Source organism: Plectropomus leopardus, chromosome 15, assembly GCF_026936395.1.
Source record: "Plectropomus leopardus strain MGB_pleo_1.0 chromosome 15, ASM2693639v1, whole genome shotgun sequence".
Lineage (NCBI taxonomy): Eukaryota > Metazoa > Chordata > Actinopteri > Perciformes > Serranidae > Plectropomus > Plectropomus leopardus.
In genome coordinates, this window is record NC_142190.1 from 7465023 (window position 1) to 7477239 (window position 12217).

Sequence of the window (12217 nt, forward strand, 5' to 3'; positions counted from 1 at the left end):
CCTTACAGCCACGGAAAAACTGAGTACTAACAAAAAATTGTCCTTCTCCGAAAAACGCTCCAAATCTAAATGACAACCCCCCCGCCTCCCAAAAGTAATCACAGCTGTTCTCACTCTTAAATGCAGCCGCGCTGTTTATCCTCCCCGGTTTTTAGCTCACATGACAGCGCCATCCCACCAACCTCACACGCACACGTTAGTTCTGTTTCTGCTAAATTACAGCCTCGGTCCCAGCGAGCAGCAGAACAGCCAGCCTTCTTTGGCTGATAGTATTCTTGTGTCTCATTAGCATCAGTAGTAGGGGAGGCTTTCTTATCAGACGCAGCTACCAGTGTGTCACGGTTCGTGGTGACTGTGGAATTTCATGAGAGCGAGGGGAGGAAAAAAAACAGAGCTGCTGCTATTTAAGTCGTTCCAACACAGGAAGTGTTTAGTTTACTGAATTTTACACCGTTTATAATTATTTTAGTGCGCAGTCAGCAGAGTTATTTGATATTATGTTAATAGTTTCTTTAGTTTTAACTGTAACAGTGGCCAACCTAAGCTGGATAGATGCATATTAAGACTGCTTGCAAAGAGCTTCTTTCCTTCTATGTGCTGTGATGTAAGATTAACCCTTTGAAGCCTGAGCAACTTGGTTTGATCTCTTTCAAAAACATGGTGAGAAGGCAACAAGCAACTTAGCAAGACATGGCCCAAAAATGTGCAAAAAATTTGTAAAAAGTTAAAATTACCTACAAATGAGCGGGGGCAAAAAGACAAAAACAAACAACATATATATATATATATATTATTATATTTTTTATGTAGCACCAGTTAAGTCATTATTATGAAAAATATAATTTCCTGGACATTTTTCTATATTGCTTGGATGATTTTCTAATAATCCTCCCTTCTTTTTGTCAAGCTAATTTTAGGTAATTTTCTTGTCACCTTTTACTAATTTCTTGCAACTTGTGGGAGATATTTTGCCAAGCTGGTTATTGCCTTTTTCCCGCTTGTTTTTAAAACCAATTTGATCAGGTTTCAAAGATTCAAATAGCTCATGAGAGGCGTCTGAACGCAGCACAAGAAAACTGTTGTCAATCCAGGTTTCAGATGGTTAAAGAAACATTTTAAATATGAAGAAGAAAATACAAAAAAACTACATATTCCCAGCTTTAATATGACTTTGAAAATTGTTTAGATATTGTAAAATAATAATAAAATATGAATACGTGTCCAAAATTGCGCCTTACAACATCAGCAATCACTGTAAATCTGAAAGACTTGATGTAAAAAGCAATTTGAATATTCTAAAAAAACATCTCTAAGCATAATTGTTTTCCTTCTCTCTGTGTGGAAGACGCTTCAGCTCAAATTGTGTATGAAATCATCCTGAGCTCGGCCATTACCAGCTCAAAAAGATAATCCCTTAATGTTGCATCAGGGCTCGTCAGCTGTTAGGTGGATGTCCTAATGTGACCAGCAGTGCTCATCGAAATTCTTGCGTGCAGTTTAAACAGTTTGTCTCTACCACACATGTACTCATTACGTTGCTCACATCCTGTTTATCCAGAAAAGAAAATACACAGTCATGATGCATAAAGAGCTGCTTTCATTTCCCAGTACCGTCCTTTTTGCATGTTATTTCATCAGATTTTAAGATTATGTCACGATTTCATGGACATCATCGACACCATTAGTATTAGATTATTGAGAAATACACATTACAGATGTCCGCAATTAATTTATGACTAAATACAATTTATTTTGGGAATTAATGTTCTGACTTGCAAGAATGCAGTTGCAGATAATATCTAATATCTAATCTCCCTCATTTTAATTTTCACTGGTCATGTTGTAGGTATGAAAAGTCAGAATTTGTATTTATTTGTAGATATATGAACCATAAGTAAGGATAATCACCCATACTTTTTCTTTTGGATTCACTTACGTAAATAACTTTTTTTAGGATACCCAAAATGTCTTTGTAGATATCTTAAAGGAGCTGTATGCAACATTCAGAACTTTAATGCAGCAGCAAACCACTATTTGCTAGGTAAAGATATAGTGGTGTTACAGCGTCCTGCGCAGATAACTAAGTCTTGCTACCTCTGTATGTGTTGTAATCCAAGCTTCTCTAGCCGATGTTGTGATAGACTGTCTGGCTGTGCGTGCATGTCAGTGCATCTGAATCCTTTTGAGTGTCTCCCACTGGTTTTCTCTGCAGTGTGCTCTTACAGCGGTCACGGCTGATATTGGGACTCTTTTGTTGTGGAAGCATAACACCTATAGCACCATTAGCTGCTACCTGGTGGTGCAGGTGTAGAGTGGTGTAGGAATGAGTCCTAAAACCCAGAGATGAGTTAGCAGCTTTGCATTTTCAGTTCCCTTGTCTTGAAATCAATGGGTTTTTGGGATGGGTTTTTGGTTAGAAGCCAGTCAGCCCACCTCTGTGTAATAGGAGGATGACTTATACCCCTCATTATGATGATTAATTTATCATTTTTCAATGATATCCCTCTTGTCACCCCAAGCTGTCTATAATACACTATTTAGATAGCAGAGGGACGATACTGATGCCTCAGTGAGTAGATGAAGGATTAGTTTTCTGCCCCAGATAGTCTTAACACTGACCTGGCCTCGTACTCCAAATCTAAACCTCCTGTTTGTTGGTTTTAGCCGGAAACATTGTGAGAGGGGGCCACTGTGTCGGAAGTTGGCAGTGTTTACTCTGCTGAATCTAAAGAACTGTTTCAGCCTCCAGAAGAAGCTGCAGTCAATGAGCGAACACAAGAAAAGTATCAGTCTTTTTTTCTAGCTGTTTTTGATGTGAAAATAACAGAGCTGTGCCGGCGCTTGTGATGCCACGTCTCCTGTGACCTTGGAAGAGAGTTTTCTCAGCAGAAATATCTCTGTCACAGTCGTGGGCTGTTGCCTTTTTTTGAGAAATACAGCTTACTCCATTTGTTTGTGTAGCTCACCGTCTCCATACAGTATACACCTGCACCTTCTCCACCTCAAATCAATCTGTAATTCCACTAGTTTGTTTGGTTGCGTGTGACTTGTGCTTTGAAGCCGCAATAACAGCTCTGATGTTTACAGTCCTTTGGGTGCGTCCTATAATGTATAACAGGGCAGTACAGTCTCTCTAAATCAGTGGTTCCCAACTGGTCCAGTGACGTGGTCCAGATTAGTTCAAGGTCCACACATTAGATAAATTACCACATATTCTATTTAATTTCACAAAATATCAATAAAACTTTGGCTTAGAACACAAATAAATAAACATGTTACAAAAATAAACAGACACGGCACTTCGAAATTAAAGCTTTGTGCTGGAAATTCATTGCAATTCAAAATAAAGTTTGTTTTTACAAACTTTATATGGTTATAAGTCTATTGTGGTTCATTCAGAATGGACCCATGACCCACTTTTGGACCGCAACCCACCAGTTGGGAACCACTGCTCTAAATTATGCTACAAAAGACAAATTCACTAACTTGATAATGGTAGAGCCATTTACACAACAGCATCTATGAACCTTTGGCTCTGGTGAGCAGCAACATTTTCACTCCATCTCTGAAACACTTTGCCAGTAAACAAAACAGAACGTGTGCCAATATTGACACAGGTTTTATTTTGTTTATTGCCAGACTTTATTTTTAGACTCTTGTTTTGATAAGTCCGTCTTTCTCTTTTGGTTGTTTTGCGGTGTAGGCAGTTGTTGCCAGTGCTTGAATAGCAACTTTCTCTGAAGGATTCTCCAACATTGAACAGATATACACACATATCTGCATTTATAAAGTAGCCAATAGGAGCGCCCTCTTACTAAAATGACTTGTGACTGGCTACAGTTTACTGTCACAGCCTAGATTTTTAAAAAGCCCGACAACACAGTCAATAGGAGGGGCAGAAGTCTATTTTTCTCTTAGTCCACTTGAATTACAATATGTTCAAAAGGATTTTTTGCGCAGTGATGCTAAAATGAATCTTCCTAGCCCAGCTTTAACTGAATGTCAAAGAAGATAAATCAGGGTGCAGAACTCATACCTGTGACGTGACAGAGATTACAGTCAGTTTTGTTTTGATCCCTCTTGCTTGCTCTACCACTCATCTGCAACCACCGAAGCCAAATTCTCTTAAACTCTGTTGTTACAGGCTTGTAGGCGACCCATGTGAGTCCATGTGAAGCTCTCGCTCTCTCGTAACTTGGCAGCATGAGACAAAATTAACCAAAATACAAAGACTGGAAATACAGAAAAATAAAGCAAATACAGAAAAGTAGACCTAACAAATATGATTGTAAGAGATAATAACACTGTTAAAAATAAGAAATTGTGTTAAATGTAGGACATGAAAGTTTAGATCTGGATTTCCTGTGTATCTTTTGACCTTGACACAGTACATTTGAAAGCAACTAATGGATCAAAAGTCAAAAAGGAGCTCAGCCCCCTCCATCTGTTAGTGTCTGCGCTGCTCGGCTTACACAGCTGCCACAACCACTGCTGACGACAACAAGACAATATCAGCCTTGATAAGTCCCATTTAAGACAAAAAGAACAAGCTGCAGGGAGAAGATGATAGCCATTGTGGAACATGATCATAAAGAGGACAGAGAAAGAGGTGTGTGTGTGTGTGTGTGTGTGTGTGTGTGTGTGTGTGTGTGTGTACCAAAGTAGGGAGAGATCGGAGGGGGTGATTGGGAGGGAGGAGGAGGGACGGGAGGAAGCTGTGGAGGTTTCATTGTGCAGAGCTGATGAATAGTGGGATTCAGATGGTGGTGGGAGGTGGCCAAGCACAATAGTGAAAGTAAGGGCTGTGTTTCCAGTCTTCCTTCTGCTGAGGATCCTTTTGCCCTCGCTCTCCTGTTGCCCCAGCAACCCAAAATCATGGGTTAGCTCAGGTTTGAGACGCCGCTCTGGGCATGCTGGCTACGATCACATGTCGCGACGCTTGATCCGATGTTTCCACTCACAAAAACATAACTGTACGTCTTCTGCCCTCACTGTGTGTGAAGGTGCACAGGCATGCAGTGAGCTAAACACACTTCAAATAAATGATGATTCCTTTTAACTATATACTTGAGGCAACTGTGAAACTGTGAAAGACTTTAAAGACAACAACTACTGTAGTAGTGTAGTGTAAACATACAGTAGAAGTACAGTAGAAAGGAAAAAAACTTGATTCACAAATTTATAAGCTGAGTGTTAGTTGCGTTTTGCTTCATCCTTAGGTCCTGACAGGAAGTAAAGCACAGTAATTAATGTTGTAAACAATCAAAGTCCATTAAAGTAAAGACAAAAAAAACAGGAAATACAAAACAGCTATTTCAACCTTAATTCAAGAGTTACTCAGAATGTTGTATTAGCAACACAGATGAATTTAATAAAGAATAGCTACAGATAAGGCTTGAATATCCAAAATCACTCATTCCCCTATGCAATGGACACTCATTCCTTGCTAAAAAAGTAAGCAGTAAGTTTAGATTTTCTTACACTGACTTGTCATCATTTTGCATCATCACTGACAGATGTTGCAACTGTAATTTTCTTGTCAGGAGAAAGTATGCTGCATGCCACGAACGCTACTTTATTCGTTCCACTGGAATATATGGTGTTGGCACAATATAGTGGATTCCTGCTCACAATTAGTGTGCAGTACAGTACACTATACAATATCAACAGAACATCCAACTGAAAACCATCTGCTGGGTTGTGTCAGTATTAAACAGTAGTTAACGGACGGCGACAGTGAGACATAGATTTAAAAAAACAACAACCATTGCAATGTCAGCAAATTGGTCCCGAAAATTGTAAAAATGCACATGCAAGAGAGAATATCATTTCAAAATGATCAAAAAACTAAGGAAAAATATCAAGAAAACTATGTCAGCATTATAATTCTGAAAATCAGGTTTCAGAATATAATATATGCATTTATTATTATTATTATTATTATTATTATTATTACTATTATTATTACTATTATTATTTCTATGTATTTATTTATTTTAGGTTATTTTCTTGTGACTTACTCATTTTTTTGTAACATTTAATATCCTCATACTGTGTGCGTTGGAACACCTGTATTCACCTTCTGTGTGCAATTCTCTGTTTCAGTGTCTGTCTCTTTAAACCCCCATCCCCAAAAAGCTCACTGTGCTCTGACTGGTTAGCCTTTCCAGGTCTTCTGTATCTCTGCATCTCTGCACCATCATTGCCGCCTGGGAATTACTGTAATCGAATATACCGACACTTTCTACTGTGAAAAACTCACCAATAAATACTTCTAAACACAACCAAACATGTTCCAGCTGGATATGATCCGAAATTGTGGAGAAATGTACAACATTTGCATCCAAGATACTATGTTTCACTGATGTTTGCATGTAGCCACATGTAGCACACACCTGCAGTAGTGTGCCTGGAGCAGATGACGATATAAAGAAATTCGGCAAACTATGGTGTTATACTGCAGCCAGAGAAGAAAAAAAACTGTTTGAAACAGAGTGTTCAGAAGGGCCAGAATGCTGAGATTTTTGCTCACAGGGATATTTTTACTATGATTAAGCTCATAATTTAAAACTTTGGCAATATTTACGATGAATATCCATCATTATAAAACTATATTTAAGACACAAAATTCAGAAAGACATAATAGGTCGCCTTTAATAAAAGTGAAGTCAAACTGAATCTTGACCAAACATGTTTGACCAAGACCTTGTTAGCAGGATGCTCTCTCAGATACATTTCCAAACCAGCTCTGGTGCTTAGGATGGATTTTATAATCCAGCTGTGGTTCCAGCTGCAGATATGGGTCAAACACAGAGTGACCTCTGGCTGATGTTGATGCAGTATGTCAGTTTGCTCTGGGCAACATTCATTTTCACACATTACTGATCAATATAGGACCTGAGTACTCTCGTGCTCTGATCATCGATATCTTTGGGTCAGCTGATGCGTTTGTTGTTAACAGTGCCAACTGTTCCTCACCTTTTAAAATGTTTCAGACTGCCTCTCCGAAATACCAGGCAGCGTATTGCAGTTGTGCAGTTCATCTTTAAGATGTGCAAAATTTTCAGCAACAGTTTTTCCCCCCAAATAAACATCTACTGGAAGCAGCACATTCCTAAAAACTCCCAAACTGTATCATGAAGTTAAAACCCCTTTGAAGTTCCACCCATTTGCATTTCTGCCGAATGCGTCTCACATCACAACATATGGGAGCAATTGAGGCATAAAGCCCAACCGTTGGGGCCCACAAAGCCCCGGGCCCTCTCTCAGGGTGTCGGGGAGACAGCCCTGGCACCAACAATTCCTGCACGCACACACACACACACACACATACAGATAAACACAGACTTTTACTGGCAGTGCGGTGCAGCAGACCGCGTGCTAATGGTGCCCTGCTCAGTTTACAGGCTGCTGTGGAAAAACACCGAGAACCAGCTCATCTATGTGTCAAACAGGCAATATCACAGGGCTGCATGGCAGGGTTAATCACCGGCACATCACAGATACCGTCTCTCTGACCCACTTTTCAGGAGGAATTAGAGTAACGCCTAATCTTGCACAAACTGCACCGTTGTGCTGGATGCTGCCACACAAGCAGTTTTTTTCTGTCTTTTTTTTTTTTTGGCCGAAATGACATGGTCAAACGGGATGAATAGTGTGAAGACAATTCTGCCGGACTGTGAATGAGGATGATCTCACAATGTAGGCAGTGTTACAACTTGACCCTCCAATAAAGAGGGTTTTAGTTAAGAGAATGTGATTACAATAAGAAGTACTGATGTAATCTCAGCACACGTTTTACTACAGTAGTTTTTTTTACAGTAATGCTCATGTTTCTTGCATTTTTTTCCTGTTTTCATTTTTGTTCCTGCTCTGCAATATGCTAAATATTATGTTTTTCTTTTTCTCCAGATGCTCCACTCAAGCCCACCACGCCAACGAAAATCTCTGAGGAAGGCGACGATGTTTTGGGGGATTACACAGTGGGCGAGCAGGTCTGGGTCAACGGTGTCAAACTCGGAGTAATCGCCTACCTTGGGGAGACCCAGTTTGCCCCCGGACAGTGGGCAGGCGTGATTCTGAATGACCTAGTTGGCAAGAACGATGGGTCAGTGGGTGGCGTGCGCTACTTTGAGTGCCAGCCCCTCCAGGGCATCTTCACGCGACCCTCCAAGCTCACCCGACAGCCGGTTGGAGAGGGAAGTGACAGCCACTCCACTGACTCCATCTCTGCCCAGAATCAGACTCAGCAGGGCGGCAGCGGCGCCCCCCCTGGCCAGCGGGTGGTAGTGCCACTGAGGGAGGGCCTGCTCAACAGTGCAGTGAAAACGGGCAACGAGTCGGGGTCCAACATGTCTGACAGCGGTTCGGTTAAGAAAGCTGGGGATAAGGATCTCCGAGTTGGAGATCGAGTTTTGGTGAGTAATTCTCTGTTGTGTTTTTTTATTTTTTCTATAGACTAGGTTCCTTCTTGGGATTTAATTAAAAGATTTAATATCAGACGCAAATGTCTGTAAACCTGTACATATAGCAGAATATATTTTTCAGACTATTTATCATAGGAGCCACGGTGTTTACATGTCAGCAGTCCAGGATGAAAGAACACATTCACACTATGTGACTTTTCCTGAACTAATGCTTGTGGAAAAGTCGTGGAAAATACACATGTTCCATGACGGGAAGTTTGAGTACCATACATCCATCGCAAGCCGTGTTTCCATTCAGTTGTCAAGCAAATTTTCAAGGTCCAGTGTGTAGGATTTTGGGGGATATATTGGCAGGAATACAATATAATATTCATCGCTTTGTTTTCACACGTGTATTATCACCTGTAACTAAAAATCATTATGTTTTTGTAACCTTGAGCCGTCTGTATCTTCATACAGAGCGGGTCCTCCTCCACTGAGCTCGCCATGTTTCTACAGTAACTCAGAAAGGACAATCGAACATTGTCTCTAGATAGGACCTTTTCGTTTTTGCGTCGGCCGCTGTAGTTTTCTTTCACACTTTGGAGGAGTTTCAGTTGGTTAAAATGTTGTAACATCACTGCTAGATGCTGCTAAATCCTGAGAATTTGACCTTTAAGTGAACTTTTGAAATGTCCCAAAAATGAAAGAATGATTAAATATAAATAATTTTACTTTTATGTTTAACTTTATTTTCTGAAAACACTCAAAACCGCCATAATGATCTGTAGGAGTTTAAAGTAATTAGATGAGCGTCCCAGTGGATGGCTAATTACAGTTTTGTGAGGCCCTCAGTAAAGATGGATTTATGCGGTGTAATGTGATACATGTTTGATCCCCACAGGGAAGTTCTGCCTTTCCTTTTTTTGTCTGTTAGTTGAATTTGGCCTTCATCCGTCCTCTTTATTTGCTTTTATTTTTTAATCTACCATTGCCAATCAAATGATGGTCAAAGTGTCCACGTCAGGAAGAATATTTTTATCTTCCTTTCTGCTTTTGACCCCATATTGGTGTATACGATGTCCACTGCATGGAATTATTGGCCTTGGGTCACATTGCTTTCCATTTACTGATGGGCACAAGGGATCGTTACATCAGATCCTGTGCAGTTTGAAAACGGGGAGCAGGAGATGCCTTCCTCCTGGTCAATATTGTAAATCACTCCGGATTACTTTCAGCACTTACGAGAGAAGAGACCACTGCTGACACATTGATCAGTGAATCCATCTATTTCCTAAGCCTCTCCTGTGTAATCTATCTCACTGATGCTGCCGCGCAGTTGTGTCACACCCCTCCACTGCTGCTGCTGGAAATAAAACACCGCCTCAAAAAATCTGGTGAAACGAGCACAAAGTGTGAAACTCAGATTACGCTTTGTGGACATAAAACGAAGACTATTTTTCTCCGCTTGGTATTGAATTATGTGAGAGTGTGACACTGTTTTTACACACATTTAGCTGAACTGGAGGCATCTTTGGCACTTTTAACAGCAGCCAGGTCCTTTTGCAGAGGAGTAATCTTGAACTAAGGTCAAACTTTGCCAATGCTGCTGACTAAATAGCAGCCATCTAGAGATTGCGTAAAAGAGAATTTTATGCAGTTTATTTCAAAGAATGAATTGCAGAAATGTTTCCCAATAGAGAGACAGCCTCAGAGGCCAAACACATGATTTGCTTTGGCACCTTTTGAAGTCTGAGCAGCCACAGGAAGAACAGAACTGCCTCCCCTCTGCTGGCTTTAGTGTTTAACCAGAGGCCGTCTCTGCTACTGGAGCGTTTGGTGCAGGCTGAATGACTGTTCTCTTTCGGTGCATGTGTTTATTTGGATAGTCTGAAAGCCACTTACTTGCCTGCTAGTTGATGAAATTGTTCCTTAATGCAAACATAAGAGGACTGTAATAGTATCAACTGGGTGTACATGGAGTCTGAATGCTTTTATTAAAGAGGATAAGAGAGAAATTAAAATGTTATCGTGTCCCTTTCCAAATTTAATTTCATGCAGTACGAGATTAGAACAAGCAAACAAGATTACACTGGCTGATAATTTTTTATTATAACTTTATTCAAAACAAGTCTTTTTCAACACTAATCCTTATGACATGCTTTGTTATAAAGATCACGACCCCTATTTTAACAATCTATAGCGCATGGTCGAAAGAGCTTAGCGTAAGTGCATTTCAGCCACGTCCAGCTCCACTTTTGCAAGTTAAATGATGCATAATGTTGGCGCAAAGTAAGATGCAAGAAGCAATGGGGTTTAATTTAGCCCCTTAATTAGTCATAATTGTGTCGTTGGTGTAATGTAAATTAAATCATTTACAGTATTGTCTTCCATTCCTGTTAAAAGTCAAGTATTCGCATGGTACATTTGACAAATTGGACAAGCGAGCTGCAGCTGAGACTAGTGCAATAAGTCACTGCAGCAAATTTCATGGGACATTTAACCAGCCGAACTAAAAACTGTAGTTATTAACTTGACAGAGGAAACAGGACTAATCTTTTAGCTTCTGAAATAATCATTTAGTTACAGCATCTCTCTGTATGAGAGGACTGACTGACAACCCTGAAGCCATGACGCTAGCAAGGCTACAAAACACGCCATCAGAGCGTCAAATATCAAAGCAAAGTTTCCATTCAGAGTCACAAGAAATTCACAAAGGAGATGCTCCACATGTTAGGAGTTCATCTTCAGTGTAACATTTTTATAAAAGTATGGATATTTCGAGCCAAAGATAACCCTAAGACAAAGTGCTTTGTGCCACTTTTGGAGTCCAGCTTTAACATGAGATTGGCACCAACAGGAGCCAAGACGGGGCTTGTGCTGACTGGCTGTCTTAGCACTGCGAGCACTTTGACACTGAGTCAGTGAGACATCACGCAGTCATGCTGACAGCAGACCACCTCAGTTTAATGTCTCGTGACACCGCAGTGTTTCTTCACACATTTTCCTCAGTGATTCAGGAGAAGGACAGTCAGAGGAATATTACTTTGACAATAAAAAGATGAAGAGCGACTCACCACACCCCTTTATGGTTTATCTTTGTATCCAGTAGTGAGTCAGATTTATAGATGATGCGTTTTTGAAACGTCATGGTTCTTAAAAAAAAAAAAAAAGCAGATGTGGTGCTGAAACATCTGCACTGCTCTTTGCATTTTCCCACGGTCTGTACATTCTGCTCATATTAATTTGACAACTGCCTGTAAACAGGATTACGGTAGTGGAGTTAGAGTTGCAGGCGAAAAAAAATACATCTTAAATAATGAGGCGGCAAATATTTGAGTAATCGATTACAGTAATCACACGAGAAAAAATGTGTTTCCAGATTCTCCCATGTGATGTTTTTGCTACTTTTCTCATTCTAATATAATTAAAAATGAAATATTTTGCTGTTTCGGACTGTTGTTGAAACAAGACAGCAAAAAGGTTATTGGTTAATTGTTGAATTATGAATAAAGAAAGGGCACATTTTTCTTTGTCACAAAGACAATTTTTATAATTGATCAGTGAAGTCAAATGTACTCAAAGCAATACCTTATGTGTTCTGTTTGTATTAGTTGGCCTGCTTTGGTATTTCTTTTATGCTAAGCGTTTCCCTTCGTCATTTTAGGAAATAGTGACCAGTGAGACATTTCGATGAGTTTTTGTGTCTCATACATGTGGTCACCACGTGTGAATCCCATTCAGCAGCTGTACTTGTCAGTTTTGCATGTTGGCTGACCCCAGTGGCAGCGTGTGTGGATTTTAGACCGTCT

The 12217-nt window shown here is 40.1% G+C and overlaps 1 protein-coding gene across 5 annotated transcripts in view; it reads left to right on the forward strand.

Annotated features, from left to right (window-relative positions):
• The window catches only part of clip2 (CAP-GLY domain containing linker protein 2), a 46940-nt gene that overhangs the window by 6631 nt on the left and 28092 nt on the right, over positions 1–12217 (forward strand). For all 5 annotated transcript variants that reach the window (XM_042498818.2, XM_042498821.2, XM_042498819.2 and 2 more), the window contains exon 3: positions 7912–8417. In XM_042498818.2, coding sequence (XP_042354752.2) covers positions 7912–8417 — 506 coding nt within the window. The remainder of the gene's footprint in view (positions 1–7911; positions 8418–12217) is intronic.